This window comes from Orycteropus afer, unplaced genomic scaffold (genome assembly GCF_000298275.1).
Source record: "Orycteropus afer afer isolate SDZICR_OR568_19922 unplaced genomic scaffold, OryAfe1.0 scaffold00086, whole genome shotgun sequence".
NCBI lineage: Eukaryota > Metazoa > Chordata > Mammalia > Tubulidentata > Orycteropodidae > Orycteropus > Orycteropus afer.
Window position 1 is genome coordinate 7,297,948 of NW_006921673.1, and position 18,776 is coordinate 7,316,723.

At 46.6% G+C, this 18,776-nt stretch overlaps 1 protein-coding gene across 1 annotated transcript in view; it reads right to left on the reverse strand.

Annotated features, from left to right (window-relative positions):
• PRDM6 (PR/SET domain 6) overlaps positions 1-15,036 on the reverse strand; it is a 137,173-nt gene extending 122,137 nt beyond the window's left edge. Inside the window, exons 1-2 of the mRNA XM_007942230.1 lie at positions 14,475-15,036; positions 5,106-5,413 (exon numbers count right to left, since the gene is read on the reverse strand). Of these exons, the coding sequence (XP_007940421.1) occupies positions 5,106-5,413; positions 14,475-15,036 (870 nt within the window). The remainder of the gene's footprint in view (positions 1-5,105; positions 5,414-14,474) is intronic.
• Between the last annotated feature and the right edge of the window lie 3,740 nt (positions 15,037-18,776).

Consider the following 18,776-nt stretch of genomic DNA (forward strand, 5'->3'; position numbering starts at 1 on the left):
TTAGCATTGTGTAATATATTTTTAATATTGGTTTTCATTAAGATCTTTTGACCTAAGCTAAATGGTAATGATGAAAAATAGACCATTTGCTTAAAAGCAAAAGTCTTTATTAAATTTAAAATATTATGGCACAAAATCAAACCACTAAAAGGACTACATTATGTTATCCCTTCATTTTCTTAAGAAAAATTATGAAGTTTCCCACACAGTGCAAATGAAAATGAAACACTCAAATTTACTCAGCAAAGAGAAGACAGCTTCTGTAAAATTAAATCTCTCTCTACTACCTTGACTATAATCCTAACAAATCACTACATTTTTCCAATTAGCAGAATAATTTTTCTAGGGTGAAAATAAGTACAATTTATTTGGTCATTGTTGCTAAAATTTCTTGTCAAATAAGACTCTGAGTTGAAAGGCTTGGGTAATTCTAGCCTATCTTAGACTAGAACTTTATTTTAAACTTCTGTATTTTATTCTGACAGAATTTTAAGTATATACTCTGTACATTCCTCAGGTCCAGTCATATTAAATTCTGATGTTAAGCAGAAAGGAGAAACCATATGCAACTGGATTAATTTATCTCAAGGGAAAAAAGGGCACATTAATAATTTAGATAATGTTTTCATATACATTAGAATCAAATGTGCCTTTTCACTTCTTTATTAGAAAACACATTAGGGTAAAATTATCTCACTCTCATCAATAAGACCTAATTGCTGAGAGAGTCTCTGTTTTCTTTGCAAAACAGTCAGGAAGATTTTTTCCCATTACATCCAACTAGCTAGATGTGTGTCATGTATCCAAGTTTTTTTGGAATAAATGCATATGACCAAAGCGCATAATGGTTTAATGCACCCTGTAATGTTTTTGCTTTAAACTATCTGAGTTTATTATTTTTGTAAAACACATGACAATTCTGGTTTTAAAAGAATTTGGCCAAGAAATGACTAATAATTTGGCTTTTAGATAGCTTATCTCTTTAAATTACTGCCCCCCCCCCAAATTCTTTGGCTAATGGCTAAAAATAAAGGAAAATTCTTAGACTTTAAAAAAACACCCAAAAGTGTCAAAACACATTGAAGGCAGTAAAATGAAACTTTATTTTCTCTAAATTACTGTATCGTGAAGAGAAAGAATTATACACAAAGAATATATTAACTAAACAATGATAGCACTCTCACAAGTCAACCAACCAAGTTCCTCATGGTTGATGTATGTTGAATATGAAAAAGATGTTTTTCTACAGAGAAAATACAACTTTCAATGAGTAATCAAAAGGAGTAGCTAAGGTGAATCTGATTGTTTCTGCAATAAGTTTTCATGTGTATAATAAAGTACTAAAAACAATGAACTGTAGACTGAAACAAAAATCCATCATCTGCTTGGAAACAGTGACAGCAGAAGATTAGCAATCCATTTATTGTACAGAAATAAAGATAAGTAATGCAAGTAAGATCCATCAGGACTAAGGATTAAACTCTAACTATATAGACATTTCTTTAGCAAATAACTTGAAAAATATATGATTAAGAGAAACAATTACAGTTATGTCTTTTAAAATGATATAGTCATGATTGAATTGCTTTTACTTTTGTACAAATCTGCTTTACTTCAACCCTATATTGTAGAGGATATCTAAAAGAGTGTATAATTATTACATAGCTGTTAATCAATTATTGCCAAAAGTTTCTTATGGATCTAAAGTCTATTTCAATTACTAATTTCTCCTAATAGAAATAATAATGATAAAAAAAATTTTCACTGTAGAATTTACATCTAAAGGAAAGACAAAAATTTAATGAACAAATCCATTTAGAATTTTCTGTTATAAATTTAACTTAATTCAAATAGTTATGTTTTATAAAAGTTACAAATCATGAGTTTTAAAAAGTAAAAATAAATTCATACTTCAACTCTTAAGAATACTAATAAATATTAGTATAAATACTAACAAAAATCTGAAACCTATTAAAGTGAGTGTTTCATCTTACAAATGGGCATCAGCATTAAGTTACCTAGCCATAGTCACACTGTACATGATGTTTCAGGAGAATGATACCCTTTGTATGTCTAAAGCTTTAATACTCCCTCACTCTCCCAAAAGTATTTTATTCTATTTGTTACAGATGAGAAAAATAAATAGATCATGTGTGTTCTGAATCTGGAAGTAGAGACCTGTCAATTATTCAAGCATACACCGAGACACCCAGAAAAACTTTTTATAACACAGAAGCAACTCTAGGAACTCCATATACACTCAACCCACCTATCCCAAACAGCAGGTGAAACTCATATCTACCCGAATAAGTGTCAACAACAACACACACACACAAACTTGTTGAATTCCCCAGATTCTGTTACAGACTTTTAACTTCATCAAGCACAAGCAAAGGTACAAAAGAAAAGCTTCACAGTTCCCAATGTTAATATATATTTATATATTATGTATAGTGGCTTTTTGCCAACAGCCCAATCATTCAAAGCCTTCTAGATAAAATAAATAAATTAATTAAAATACCCACAAAGCCAGGGAACTATGGGCTTTTTCATGTTTATGGCTTTGTCTTCTGGTACTCTGAAAATAGATGGGCACCAAATGGAGGTGTTGGAGAGAACTAAAATAGTGTTCAGTTTTAACATTTTCATATAGAACAAATATGTGCCACTAAACAATTCACTATTTCCTCAGAAAAGCACTGGCAAACCTTTAACTGGACAGTAACAGAGTTCCTAGTGATGCCACTGGAACATGAAAAGTGTCTGGAAGTGTTTTATAAACTTTAAACCACAATGGAGGTTACAAACTAATTAGTCAAGAAAGAAAACCAACTAGGAAATGTTGCAAAACCAGATGCTTTGATAATTTCCTCTTTGTCAGTTTTTCCTATCCAAAAGTTCTATATAAATTCTATTTCTGTCTAACAAGCCAATTTTCTACTTCCCTGTTTTCCTTAAAAAAAATTTTTTTAAATCATCATTTAGTAATATAAATGTGCCCGTCTCTTATTCCCCCTCAATCAGGAATCCTATCTTGGGTGATGAAAAATACGTAGTTGTTTGAGAGTGAAATGGGTGGAGCTTGAGAGCCTGAGCATGGTGCCCCACCAGATAAATGTGTTGTCTGCCATATTGATACCTTGGGCTGCTGGACTGTGGGCTCAAACACTCAGCTCCTCTCCCATCAAAGTCATCTTTGCAGACACAGACTTTACCACCAAATTCTCAATAGTGTTGTGAGATCTCTGGGGACCAGCTCTGTTTTTTTTTACACGACCATAGACTCAGGGCTCTGGTATCGTAAGGCATTAGGGTGCTAACCAAAAGGTCAGGGATTCAAACCCACAAGCTGCTCCTTGGGAGAAAGATGAGCCATTCTGCTTCTGTAAAGATTTACAGCCTTGGAAACACTATGAAGCAGTTGTACTCTGTCTTACAGGATCGCTATTAGTCTAAATCAATGCAACTCAATGGCAGTAGGTTTGGTTCGGGTTTTCGAACATAGTGCTGTCCTGAGCGGGTGCTTAGCAACAATATGAGTGGTTATTGAGTCTCACAGGTTTTATCTGGTGAAGATGAAGCAGCTCAGTTAAAAAAAAAAAAAAAAAAGATCACCTTGACAGGGTTCTCAGACAAGCTGCTACAGAAATTACTCATTAATGGAGTCTTGGTCTTGAGGTCCATACCAACTTGGTCCCTGGCATTTAAAAATCTTTTTTTTTTTTTTTTTTCCTAGCTACTCCCACTCCACTGTATTTCCGGGGCACAGTTAGTAAAATTATATATTGCTGAAGGGTATGACTTTTAGAAAGAGGACTTGTGGTACCAACAGTGAAGTGCTCAGATGCTAACTATAAGGTTGGTGGTGCAAACTCACAGGGTAACTCTGTGGGAGATGGGACTGGTGATCTGCTTCGGTAAAGATTACAGCCAAGAAAATCCTGTGGGACAGTTCTACTCTGTCACATAGGGTCACTGAGTCGGAATTAACTCAACGGCACCCAACCACAACAATGTGATTTCTGCTGTTGTTGTTAGCCATCAAGTCGGACCAACTCTTAGTGACCCCTCCTTGGGTTTCCCAGGCAGTATCACTACGGAAGTAGATTGCCCCATCTTCCTTCTGAGGAATGGCTGGTTGGTTTGAACTGCCAGCCTTCTGGTTAGCAGTCTAATACCTTAGGCATTATGCTACCAGAGCTCCTTATGTGATTTCTAGCATCTTATATTTCATAATTCTCCATGTGTGAAGGAATTTGACAAAAATGGCAAGAGTCTCTCCATTCAAGAGTGGACCTCAATAATCAACTAAGAAGGTTTATGAGAAAGCTTAGGTTAACATTTTTCAATTAGGCTGTTTACTTTTAAATAATATCAAACATTATTAAATAGTATCAGATAAGATTGTGCCATTGAAGTATTATCATCAATTGGGTTATACCAAAGTGCTCAGTTTTATTCTGATTTTCTGTCTTGTTGAAGACTGTATAACTTTTAAGAGAAGAAACAGAATTTGTGATTTTTGATTCACAATATAATTTCCTTACTTCTATACTTTGAAAGTTGTGAAACATGTTGCATGTAGTCTCTCACACGTCAGTGTTTACAAAACTGTTTTCATCTGAGAAAATGAGCTGATTTCTTCTTCCTCCTGTCTTGTCAATGTCCCTCCCTGTCCAACTTAAGGGACCAAAATGGATAAGCTCAGAACAGGACATAAAGGTCACCCAGCTCATACCTCAGTGCCCAATCTCCTCTGTTCCATCTCTTCATTCGATTTCTCATGTTCTCAAGATCCAGGAAGACAGAAGGGTCAAACTCACCCAGATGAAATAAAGATAGGTTAAGGTCATTCCATCTTCAGAAACCTGTGTTTCTGGACGGGTGTTTCTGGCTGCCCTGCTGTTGCGCCAAACCCCGGCTCTGCTGAGCCTTATTGCAGGTACTGCAGGCACCAGGAATTTGAAAGACCAGCAACATCTATTCTCCACCACTTTCTGGGGACCAAAAGCCTATCCTCAAAATTGTGACTCATCAAGAGCCAAGGCTCTATACTAACCAAAGTTTGCTGGGGTTAATGAAGTGCTGTGCGGCGGGCGACTTACCTCCCAGAGATGCTGCGTGTTCCTCACCGCGCCCGCCTGCACCTTCTCCGGGGGCAGGAGCACGCCCTGGAAGGGCCCGATCCATGTGCCCTGCTGGATCCTCTGCGCCGCGCAGATGCCATAGGCAAGACCGGGCACGGTGCTAGTGCACAGGCACACCTCCCGCGGCAGGTCCCGCAGCCACTCAGGCAGCTCCGGCGGGGGCGCTGCAGCCGCGGCGCTGCTAGTGCCCACGAGCCGGCGCAGCGAGTGCAGCGGCCCGTGCATGGGGCACTCGCCGTTGCGGTTGTCCGCGCACATGTCGCAGCCTGCGGGGGACACGCGGGAGGGAGGGAAGGGAGAGAGTTAACCCCGCTTGGGGTGACCCACCCTCGTTTAAGCCCCTCTAGAAAACGGAATCCCGCCCGGGTGAGTCACCTTGGAGAAAGGTGGAGCCCTGGGGGCTCTGAAGCCACAAGGGGGAAGGGGCCCGAACCAAGGGGCCCCCTCTCTGAATTCGCCCACCCAAATCGTCCGGGAATGAGGTCGAGATCCCGGAAGCCCCAAAAAGCCTTGGGAGCTGGACGAACATGGCCTTGTTACCCTCACCGCAGAACCGACGGTTCGCTACTGCTGGCTTCCCGCCGCAGTCTTTCTGCACCTCTCTGTCCTGTCTTTCTCTCCCTTCTGACGTTCTCGCCCCTTCCTAAGGTTTCTCTGACAGGTGTTTGAGGGTGTGTTTATCATAGGACCGAGCGTTCTGGCTTTTGCCTAATCTGGTATCTCAGGAAGATTTTGAGGTGGTCACCTGGGTATTCGGTTTTCCTCTTTATACATTTTTGGAGAGTAGAAATTTTAAAGTTACTTGGGCAGATACACGACCCTTCTGACGTGAGGCACCATTCTCATTCCCCTCCACCCAGAGACACGACGGCTTGTTCCACCGCTTCCTGGGCGCCCACAGGAGAGGGTGGAACGGACTTGGAGCCCCCAGGAGGGCGCATCCCCGCCAAGCGCCAGCCTCCCCCAGCGGAGAGCCCGCCCATGCTGGGGTCCCTCAGGCGCCGGGTAAGCTCCCACTCTGGGCTCTCAGGTCTGACCTAGAAGAAACCTGCTGTTCTGGAGAAGTTGACGTGCCAGTTTAAGCCCTTTCCAGAAGCCAAAAGGAAAAGCAAATTTAACTATCAGGATAATGGGTCTTTAATTATCAGTGCGATTGTTCAATTGAGAGGGCCTCAACTCCTGCCTCGACGGTTGATACTGAGGCTAAAGGTTATATCTTGGACTGTAAATTGAATGCAAGCTGTTGCTGAAGCCACTTCTTTCTGACGCTTCCTAGACAGCTGGCGCGTGAGGGGACCCCCAGGTCTCTGGCCCGGACGGCCGTGGACACCTACTGTCCGTCGACTCGAGATGGGTGGAAAGAGGCCGGTCGGCCTCAGGAAGCAGGGCCTGCGGGCGACCGCGCTGTCCGACCGTAGCGCCCTCCGGGTTATTAATGGATCTGGCGGAGCCGCGGTGTCTGCGCCCTGGCCGGCGGGGCCTGCCCCGGGGAGACGGCGTCGGCGCCCGCCGCTGCGACCTGGCCTCCCTGGCCCAGCCTTCCTGTGGAGCCGCGGCGCCCTTGGCGTACGGTGGCGCTGTAGACGACTCCCGACTTCTGGCAAGCCATGACTGGCAGAACGGGTGAGAACCCGGCACCAAAGAGTACGCCCGGGCAGGGCTGCCAGCGGGGCCTCTGAGCACCTGCGCCAGGCCTCCGTCGTAGCCAGGCCTGGTGGATTGCTCGAGGTGTTCCCTATCCGTGCTGAAGCGGCCAACATACCCAAGGGACTTGTGACAAAATGTCAGTGAGTTACTTTTGACAAAGGAACACTGACTCATACTTAGTGTGGCGAACAAACCCTCGTTTCGTCATTTGCTTCACAGGGAGCGAGAGGTGGCTATATGAGCACCTACTCTGAGTCCAGGAGGGCTTCTGATAGGGGCCAGCTGTGTCTTCCCCTCCTTCAGGTACTCCTCCACCTTTCCCCAGATAACACCAGGGGATGACAGCATCTCCCTTTGACAGCAGCTTCTTGGAGGTGTCCTCAGGCTTTCAGGTGAAAAGGAACAATTTGTTTCTGTAGGTCAGTAAGTATCCACACCTCAGGGGCTCCCTCACACTGAAGCCTTTCTGCTAGCAACACAAACTAGGTGGTTGTTGTTGTTATATGCGCTCCAGTCAGACCTGACTTTACATATATATATAAAGTGTTCCAGGTTCTGTTTTTAACCCCAGGGCCTAGTTGGGAGTATTCCCACCCTTATCCATTTGTCAACCTCCTCCCTCTCAAGCTTTTGATTGTGAAGGGGGGAAAAAAAACCCAAAACTCCAGACATTGGGAGGAATAGAAAGAGAGAGAATAAAAACTAACAATTATCAAATGCCTACTATGTGCCAGGCACCTTTCTTGATCCACACAACTACCATAGTATCTAGTTATTGTGATTTCCATTTTGCAGATGAAGCAATTGAGGTTTCAGGAATACTGTTACTTGACAAAAGACCAGAAGCTAGAAAATGGCTGAGAAAGGATTCACAATAAAGTCCGCCTGACCCCCAAACCTCCAAACCCAGAGATCTAGGAAGACTGATGAAAGCTCAGAGTTTTATATCTAAACTCATGACTCAATCAACTGAACTGAAATATTTCACTGAAGTAACTATTTCTGGAGCCATAAAAAAAATGTTGTAGCATGACTGAGTTACAGAGATTCTATTCCCCCAGTCCCCCAACACACACACACACACACACACACACACACACACACACACACACACTTGGGTTTGGGGAGGTTAAAGTAAGAGAATGAATGAGAAAATAAGTAGTTAATGTTCATAATTCTGAATTTTAGTACCTAAAATCAAAGGTGGCCTTTCAGCACCTTAGCAAAAATAGCTAAAAACAAATGGCAATAAGCAAAGGCAATATGCCATGAAAATAAAAATAAATTACCCCAGGGAGTTGCTTAACTGACTTTCCCTTTCTGGTTCACTCAAAGAAGCAAAGGATGAGATGCAAGAGCACTTAATATTCACTCCCCCAACAGTCTGCACCAGAGATGTCAACTCCCAACACCTCCACAACATGTAACATCACACCAACTACATCAGTAATGAAAAAAAAAAAAAAAAAGGAGCAAAAGTACCACTTTCAGCCACTACCCCTACAGTAAGATTCATAGTTCCAAGATTAGTACTGTGTACTAATAAAACCATGGCTGAGTCCTTTCTCTAAGAAGTCCCCTGAAACCCTCCTCAACTTACTAAGTTTTTTTTTTTGTTGTTGTTGTTGTTTCCACTAATTGTTGGAAAACGTCATAGCAGTATTTTGCAGAGTGGAAAATTGAAGTTCCCCTTATACCTAGAAGTCTGTTAGGTCCACAACAAAAGAGCCAAGGCCAGTCAACTTTAATTAGTCCACCCAACATGAGTCTTCTCAGTTTGTAAACCACTTCATGCTATATCAAAATGTTCTGCCAGAAAGGTTGACCAATTGCCATTAAAGTGCCCCTTATACTCTAATGCAATTGTTTTGTAATACACAAACTGAAAGCATTTGGCTTTTGACTAATGCCTGAGTCCCAGAGGAGCTTGAGAATATTTAAAACAAGGAATTTATTACTTGAGATTTACAAATATAAAACAAGTTGGACAAACATTGTAACAGTGTTCTCTAGCCAGCCAGTCATAAACACCTTCATGAAAAGGTTTGAGGGAGAAGTGGGCTAGATGCCCAAACTAGACAAATAGATTATATATTTAAAGTTTATGTATCCACAGCATGCTAGTCCAAGCAATATACAATACAAGTCTATTTGTATTCATAAAGAGAAAGCAAATCAATGTTCCTACTTTCTCTTAAAGTCAGATAGTTTCTATACAAGTTCATAATTTTCACAAAGAGTTTTCTAGATCTGTGAGGAATATTTTCATATTTTCCAAGTAAGGTATTTGAAATGCTATTTTAGCATTAGTGAATATATGAGATCAGTGTTTTCTATTTTAAATAGATCTGGTAAGGCTGCTAAGTGTCTCTGGATAAGGGAAGGGAGTATATTAACACCTGTTCACCTACTGACTTCAGACGACCAGGCCAAGTGGAGTGAGGCGTTGACTTTCACGCTGCATTTTGTATCCTTCTGTAGTACTGTTTGAATATTTTACAAGTGCATGTAGTACTTTTGTAATTTGAAATGGATATGTTTTATGTTAAAGGAGACAAAGTAGGAATTCCTATGTGGAATTTCATTTCTCTTTTTAGCAAAGGAGAAATATAAAATGTTGTAGGGCTTTGTGTGTCTGGCGAGGCTGATAAGCTCTTGTGGACTCAGGTGGAGCCCCGACTGGCGGGGAGCGTCCGCCGTGCTGGGCCTATGCCTGCCCTCACGCGCTCTCCCGCTAGAGAACCAGGGAGCAGTTGAAAAGCTTGCCTCTTGTCCTGAGCTGCCGTACCGGCTCGGGCTGTAAATTCTTCCCGACCGCCGCCTCCGTCCGGGCCCAAAGTCCCACTGGCAGAGACCCGCGAGGCAGGAGCTCATCGATCCCCGCCCCGCGGCCCCAGGAGTGCAGCCTGCTGGCAGCCCTCCCGCGCCGCGCCGCGTGCGCCCTGGGCGCGGGCGCGGGCCGCGAGGTCGCGGGGGGTGGGGGCGGGCGGGGACAGGGGTCAGCTGAGCGTGGAGTCCGGAAACCTGCTCTAAGGTTCACACCCCCGAGGCTCCAACCCGCGCTTTTCGCTAGTCTGCTCTAGCCTTAGGTTGGATGGGATAAGGGGAATGCCCTGTGTGGAACGCTCAGGCCCTGGCCGGCAGGAGGCCTCCGCACCAAAGGCTGCCCTTTGAAGGCCTCGCCCGCTTCCTGACAGCGAATGGGTTTCTTCCAAGATCAGGCTTGGCCGTCGCCACCCACACTCTGAAGTCCCCGCCGCGCTCCACAGTTCTCACTACTCTTCCACTGGGGTCTTCCAGACTCCCGGAACGGGTCAAAAAGCAGATCCAGAGGCTAGGTCGGTTAGTTTCGCCTTCAGGAAGCGGAGCTGTTGTGGTCGCTCCACGCGGGGCGGCACAGCTTGGGAGAACTTTCTTGGGGACTCTGAGAGTTTAAAGTTTGAGCCAATCGCAGATGCGCTGGGCTTTCCCCGCCCGGCGTGTCTGCGGGTTTGACCCTGGGACCAAGGCGAGACAAAAGGAAAGAGGAGGGAGGGAAGAAGTGTGGATTTTATTTGTCTCCAGATGACTGTATTAATAAATTAAATGGGAACTCCAGTGTGTGAGGGTGAGAGAATACTTCATGGAGATAAACCTCGCCGGCCCCTGCCCCTGCGAGGCCGCCATATACAACGCAGAGATGATGAATAGGAGCCGCGAGAGGAGATCGAAGCAGGTCTGGGCTGGCTCCACTCTCTCCTACAAAACTATAGGGCAATTAATTGTGGCTTGTCCCCTCATCCTTCATCTCCTGGTGGCACATATCGATGGAGATTACTGCTGATGGACCATTTTATCACCTTAAATAAACAGTCGCCACCTCTTCTAACCTCAATCTAATATATGACTCTATGTTCAGTTTCAGGCCGCTAGATAACGAATGATGTAAAATAGCTAAATCATGTGTGTTACGGGATAGGGCTGAGCTTGCACGTATAAAAGAGAGAAAAAAGAAAAAGAAAAATAGAACAGCACAAAAACCCACACACCAATGCCTAGCCTCCCTCCCACCAGGGACGAGGTCTGAAATTTAAGTCGCTCCCAAGCCATGGACTGCGGGGCTTCTGGGTGGGAGGGGCGCAGCTGGTGTGCTTTAGTGGCCGAAAAAGTGCTACTACGCCCCTGAGCTCCGGGGTCCCGAATAAATCCACGATTTCAATTGGGTGGAAAGAAATTGTGGGAAGGGAAAATAATTAATCTTCGTTTTTTCTTTCCGACCCCAGCTACACTCTCCCTAACTGGACGAACACGGTTGGATCCAAATATCCTTCTCTCCCCAGCCCCTCTCCTTAAACCAATGCTACCAGAGCTAGAGTCTCCAGACCCACTTGTGTACCCGCTCCGACACCAGTACTTTTCCAGGTGCTGTTCCCTGCGTTGCAGGGATCCCCTAAATAGAGAGATGACAGTCTTTCACTTGGAGAAGCTGCAGGGTGGCCCGACTCTCCGCAGAATGACCCTGGCAGTCTTAGCTATCATCTCCTTTCCAAGTACGAGAGAGGTACACCGTCACCAAAAAAAAGGTAAGAAAAGCTAATTGGATCGGCTAGGAGACCACCTGGGATCAAACGCCCGCGCACCCGGGGCGGACTCTCACTACCTTCCAAAAGTAGTGACAGTCTCAGAAAACGCTTTAGCTCACAGAACCCAAGGTCAGACCACTGCCACAAAGCCTGACTGAATCAGTGCCTTCACGGAACCCAGCAGCAATTGAGGGCAGTAATACAAAAAGGACACTCCCTCATTGATATTAAACAATACACCACTAGACTTAAAGAGAAGAAAGAAGAGACACTTGAATATTCACAGCCTAAAATGTACTTCATTCACTGATATGCGTTAGATAACAGAAATATATTGGGAGAGCTCACTCAAACTAAGCTGTACAGTTTCTGCTGTTGGTAAATCTTTCTGTGTGAAAGTGAGCTATGAGCCCCTTCATTATTGCATTTGCCATAGATGCCAACAAACTTTCAAGGTGATAAGATTGTGAGTTCCTTTTTTCACAGAGCAATGATACCATGAATTGCTAAAGCCAACAGTTATTGTCCCACAGAAGAGAAAGTAAATAAGGAGGCCTCTTAACAAAACAAAGTGATTCAATACCCTTTTTAAATACAAAGTGACCAAATGAAGCAACATTTTGAGTGGTCTGTATCATAGAATTCTTTTAGAAAGGTATGGCAAAAGACTAAAAGAAAAACTAGGAAAATCGATGGGTAATAAATTAATAGATGCCTCTTCCCCCTCCCCCCATCCTCTCCCACACCCAACACCAGAATGAGGAAAAGCTTCTGTTTCTCATGGTCTTTCAAGTAATAAACATACCAGCGTCCCCTGCAAAGGGAGAAAAAAAAGTTTCTCAACTTCTGCATTTCTGACACTTCCTTAGATTAAACTCAATCACTTTTCAATTCATCTTTGTAAAACACATGCTATGATTTCAAATGTGTGCCTACATTAGCCCAAAACAATTCCTGAAACAAGAAGAGATCTCATCTCCCAGCATTACACAGGGCTACCTCAGCTTTCCTTTTTCTTTCTCAATTGCCATTTAATTAGTAAGTAACATGAGGTGTAACTCTAATTGAACAATGCCATTTCTCTTCCCTTCTCTTTTGCTCCTGCACTTTTCACATTGAAGCAGTCGACTCAAAATGAGATTAACACAGTAGGAATAGTTTAAATAAAACCATAATTCATTTCCTCCAGCCAGAGAAAAAAGTGAGGCTATAAACTGGTTCAATAGCTATATATTAATTAGGAATTTATCCCAATTCCTTCTTTGATTAATCTAAGTTTTCTCTTAGTGAAGATGCATTAAATCTCAAGACTGCATTGCAAAAATATAGGGAGCTCAGCACACAACTGAGCTTTGGGGGTGCACCACTGGTATCTTTTCCACTACTGGTTTAATTTAGAAGATAAACTGCAAGCTGGATGGAACTCTCCTAGACTGCACTGACTGTATTTCACTTGGTGATTAGAAATGCCTCTTTCAAAGCATGTTTTCTTTGTATTTCACATTTTTAAAGACGCTGCATGCAAGAAATTCCATAGGAGATAAGCATTTTTTTTTCCAGGTCCACCAAGATAATGTAATTTTATAAGATTTACTGAAACTCTGAACTACAAGTCCTAACTACAGAGCAAACTAGCATTGAAAATTCCATTTTAAACCAGTACTTTACCCTCAGACTATAGAAAGGAAAACGTAAATACTATCTTTTTGTTGGTAATAATTATCCCCATCACAATATGTATAGCCAACAATCATAAAGCGATTAATACACTCCATTCACTAGTCTGATGAAAAGATTTCCGATGAAATATCTTTTCATCAAAGAAACCTGGGAAATCCTTTAATTAGTTATAACTCGAAGTTATTTTGCTTTTACAACGAATTAAGTAGTTTATGGAGGAGGGGTGCTGAACGTTCTGGAAAAAGCGACTTCTTTAAAATAGAGTAATAAATATCTACATTAACTTTCCCTATACACTCATACAGAAGCTAGATGAAGGAATGAGATGGAGAAAATTGCTGAATGAATGTTGCTCTTTGGAGCCTTGTATTGTTTTCAACCTGACGTTCTTGATCTGCTTTAATGTTATCTCCAGAGGTCTCTAGAAGTACTTCTAATCCTCCAAAATGTTAAGTGTACACATGTAACTTCTGAAATTACCAAAAAAGAAGTAGATAAGCAATGTGCATTCTTGGTTTTCATTTAGTTTTGCTTTAAACCTCAAAACGCAACTATACTTGTGATAAGCGTGTGAAATTAATATAGGAATTAAAACTGGACGATCCTATCGTTTAATTTGGCATTTGCCATTTACTTGAGGGAAAGGGGGACTAACCTTCTTTTACTAAATTACTATGTCATCCTAATTTTAAAAAAATAAATAAGTAAGCCAACAAGAGTGATCATGGTTTGGGAACGTTTGCACAGCCAAGGGTGTGCGGAGTCGAACGCAGGATCGGAAGAGAACAGCTCTGTTCTGAAGTCGGCAGTTTTCTATCACTAAGCAGCAGATACTTTCTTTTGCTCTTTTTCTAGATAAATAGTAGACCTAAGAATAATTCCTGACCGCAGTAAGAGACTGACCCAATGTCATCCTGAGAGTTCCCGCAGCCCGAAGACTCTGGCCGGTCTCTAGTCAACCCCAAGGCCCGAAAAAGAGCCTATGCAATTGCAGAGGTTATGAGGAGAGAAGTAGAAACAAATCCTAGCATTCACGCTTCCCAGAAACGATGCGAGTCCCTCCTTCGTTCCCCTTAGGCCCTCTGATCCTATCCCGAGCTCTCCTTGCAGCGTTCTGCCAGGACCCTCCCTGGGCACTGTCCAGAGAGAGGGTGGCGTTCTCTACGCCTCCGTCCGCAGGCAACTCTAGTCTCAAACACTTAAGGCTGCAAAGAAGAGGATGAAGGGGAGAGGGAAGGTAATCCCGAGGTACCACAGGCCACCCCATCCATTCTCCTTTCTTCTCTAACGCCAGAAAACTTTCGCCGCGGCGGGCTGGGAGGTCCGGGCCCGGGGCCTGCAACAGCCCGTTCTCCCTAGTCACCCCGACCCGCCCCCCTGACCAGCGCCCTCCCGCGCCGGCGCCCCGGAAACGAGTGCGCCGGCTGAGGCTACGTACGGTTGTTGGGGTCGCTGGTGTGCTGATTGAGCGGGATGATCTCCATGCGCTGCTGGCCATACAGGTAATAGTCCAGCTCCTCCGCGCTGCAGCGGAAGCGCGGGGCGCCGGGACCGTCTCCTCCGCCGCCGCATTTCGCGGGCCCTGGGCCCGAAGCGGCGCCGAGGCACAGGTCCTTGTGGGGCAGTGGTTCCGCAGAAACAGCGGCGGCAGCCAGAGGCGCGAACACTGGCAGCTGCGCCACAGGCAAGGCCGAGAGACCGGCCAGCGCGGCAGCGGCGGCGGCGCAAGAGGAGGCCGAGGTGGAGGACGAGGCCGGGGTAGAGGAGGCGGAGGAGAGAGAAGAAGGCCGGGGGCGCAGGCTGTCCGGCGGGGGTTCGGCGCGCTCTGCGGGCGGTGGCGGCGGCTGGAGGGGCTGCGGCGCGCCCAAAGGGCCCACGACGCTGGCACCCTTGAGCGGGCCGCCACCGCCGCTGTGCGGGAAGAATTGTTGCCAGTGCTGTAGGTAGGCTGGATCCACTTTGAGGAAGGCCGAGCCGCCAGGGTCTCCGGGCTTCAGCATGTCCAACGCCTCAAGCTGGGGGCAGAGGGCACGGAGGAGGGAGCGCGTGAGCCGAGACCGGGAGACCGCCCGCGAAGGCGGTCGCGGGGACCCTGGGGCCGGCTCCCGAACCCCTTGACTCAGCCAGCGGCAGTCCGGCTCCACTACTCCCTCCTCCAACTCCGCTGGGCGCAAAGTTTTCTCCAAAGCCACGGCGCCGCGCAAGGGAGCAGCATGCAAGACGCCCTGCCTCGGAGTCCGCCGCGCCCAGCTCCCACCCTGCAGGGCTGGAGCCCGACGAGAGGACGTCTCCCCGCAGGACTCTGCTAACAGGACCCAGCCCCGCCCGCAATCAGAGCCAGAGCCGACCCCAGCCGGAGTGGCGCAGCGCCCGAGCCACATCTGCCTCCGGCGCCAGGAGGCGGGACGGTCTCGCCCCCAGCCTCCAGCCTGGGACTTTCAGCCTCCCTACCCGCGGGACTTGAGTTACCGTCCCAGCCCGGATAAACCTCGCTTTACCTGAAAACTCAGAGTCGCCGGCGGATGCTTGCGTGTTGTATCTCAATGGGTGTATGGGAAAGTGTGCGTCTCTGATGCGCTACATGCCCTAGGCAGCGCGGGAGGTGAGCCCTAGAGTTCGTGCAGCCCAGGACCCTGCCGGGCCGAGAGCAAAGGATGCAGAGACTCTCGGAGAACGCAAGGAAAGCTGGGCTGAGGGCGCGGGAGCGCGGGAGTATCCAGCGCCGGACCGAGCAGCCGTGGGTTGTTGCGCTTGGCAGCCGCGGAGTCCAGGCTCCTTGACTCCACACTCTGGCAGCGTCCCGGCTGGACACGTGGGTTTTACGACAGCACAAAATACAAGTGTGTGTGTGTGTGTGTGTGTGTGTGTGCGCGCGCGCGCGTGTGTGTAGAAAGAGAGAAGGAGGGAGAGAGAAAGAGAGAGAGAGAGAGAGACATGGGGGAGGGAGGTAGGAAGGCAAGCAAGCAGACGAAGGGGAGGGGAGGGGGAAAAAAGGAAGTTCTAAGTCGGTGGGATCCACACTCAGCCGGCGCGCCTCTACAGTCCAAATACCTCCTCCATCCCTCTAACCCCCATTTTTTTTGGCGTGAAGTCTCCTGCTCTCCTGTTGCCTCTTGTTGTCCAGGATTTGTCTTTTCTAGGTGCCTGCTCAGTGCCCTAATCCTGAAAGCAGAGGAAACACGGAAACGGGAATCCATCTCTGCACGAACTAGGACGTCCGCACCAGAGCAGGCGAGTGCGACCCGGCCAGCTGACCGAGTCCCGGGACTGGGCTTGCACTTTCGCCCCACTTAGTTTTTCCTGGAGTGCTGCTGGGTGCCAGAGTCTACTCGCCGGCCACGCAACCTCCTACATAAATCCTCAGGGGAGAAAAATCGGGGGCGGGGCGGGTTGCTCACTGGAGTGAAACCTTCAGTAGGCGGCCGAAGAGGCTGTATTTCCCGAGCTGGGAGGAGTGGGACCGAGGGTCTTCAAAGGGTGGCTGGTCCCGGTGGGACTGAAGCCTGACCGCCGGTCCGGGAGGCAGCTGTAATGTAATAGCGCTTAGCCACCTCCTTTCTAGTTGTGTTCCTTGGGACTTGCTCGTTCTCCTTGTTGGCACCCCGAGGCAAGTATCTAGAGCCACGTCTGGTGGCAGAACTGCTTCCGCAGCTGGGCAAGACTGCCTTCGACCACCGGGACTGAGTCATGCGCAGGTGTTTCGTTCCAAAACCTCATGTCCGAGATGCGTCAACTAAACCCGCCCCAGCCCACTCTGGGGACTTGGGCCACCTTTTGGTGCGTGGCCTGACATTTACAAATTAGGCTCCCCTCTACAGCTGGGCCTGGTATTCGAGGGTACCGGTCAGGTAGGGTGTACGAAATTGAACCGTGGCTCAGGCTCTCTCCCGTTACCAGAGCTCCGAAGAGAAGAAATGGCATTTGTCTTTTCCCAAACAACTCGGCTTCTTTGGCACACGTCACTCTGAATAATTAATAGCCATTCTTTTCTGATTTCACCTTGTTTCTTTTTGTCTCCCACCACTCATTTTGTCTGAGCATGGGAAATGTGCTGTTTAGATTTTGTCCCAGTCTCACGCAGGATGCCTCAACGTTGCTTGGAACAGAGTTGGACTGAAAATGTTTTGACTGGCATCGTTGTGACAAGGTCATCTGTCATCCCTAGATAGCTTGATAGCACCAAAGTTTAAGGCAAACATCGCGAGGGAAAACCCACAGTACTGTGGACCCCAAGGCTAGGCAAGAGGTCTCCTCGGCGTTGAGCAACTCTACCAGGAGGGGAGAAAGAAGTTTCAGGCTCCTTTCAATTACTGGGCTCACTTCCTGAGTGTCAGGCCAAGGGAGGAGGGCCAAACCCTTTCTGACACTCTCCTGGCCCAGTGCTGAGAAATAAGACTTCTCCATTCGCTGGGACTAACTAGGAGTGGCCTGGGGGGAAGCCCATTGCTGTGGAAGCGGCCTCACAGCCCACCTCCACGTTTCCTCCCAATCCTGCTCCTTCCATTCGCTGGTTTCCCTAGGACAGGACATCCCAAAACACCCCCTCAAACACACACACACTTGACAATCTCCAGGGCTTTGAGTCTCTGGTTACAGCAACTGCTTGTAAGGCCTCATGCCTCCCATAATAGTGGAAATTCTCATCTTAATAAGATTAGCTAAATGACTCAGTGAGCGCTTGAGACATGCTAGGAGTGGGTAAGCACTTCTTGTGCTTTAGTGCACCTAGCAACGGTGTGCAGCAAGGCATTATCATTAACATCCATATTACAGATGGAAACACTGAGGCTCAGGAAGGTTAAGTAGGTTGCTGGAGGTCACGCTATGAATGAGTGATGGAGGCCTAGTCAAACTCAAGTCAGTGAGGTACCTAGCCAAACCTCTACCAATCCCATTAGGACTAACTTTTTGTAGCGTGTGGGAAAGAGGGACGACCTGGAAGACAGTTGGTTGATGTGGGGCCAAGTAAAAGCAGAGGCTTTAACAGTGCCCTGCCTCCCATACATGTGTATGGTGTCCCTGACCTGAAGATTCAAAGGCCTACCAGAGGCCCAGGTCACACTCCAGGCTACAGGACCCTAGGCCCTAGAGGGTATAGGGACTTCGCCAGAAGAAGGCAAATGAAAGTTAGACTAGTACGTGCTAGGATCTCGGAAGCTAGAGAGTGCGGGGTAAAGTCTTGAGGAGAGCCCAGTGAGAGTCAGAACATCCCCAGCAGGCCCTCGGGGAGCCGGCTCCTGCTTCGACCATGACCCCCGGAAGTAGCCTCGGCTGACAGGGGCAGAGGTCAGCACAGTCCTCCCACCACCGGGTGCACCAGCAGCAGCAGCAGGAGTGGGACAGAGGTTGGCTGGAGGCTTGATAGGTGCTAAGGGGGCCGCTTCCTCCTCATCCAGCTGACCTTGGACCACCCTACTATGTCTAGGAGGGAATTCAGGTAGCATGAGCCCACCAACCTCAAAGACACGCACCCCTCAAATCCGTCCCCCTGTCTTCATTACTTAGAAGATGATCGCAGAAACAAATCACTTCGACCACTTAGGAAGCGATCAAACCTTTATAAAAATCCATCGCTCCCAAATCGATGGGCGAATATTTGCTGGGAATTTGTTCCAGAGGAATAAATAAGAAGCATGAGTGTATTAAATGCAAACGGGGGGACACGGTAGTGTTTTTCTTCATTGATTAATGACCTCTAAAATAAAACAAGTGGGAAGAAGAGCCAGGATCAATAAATTAA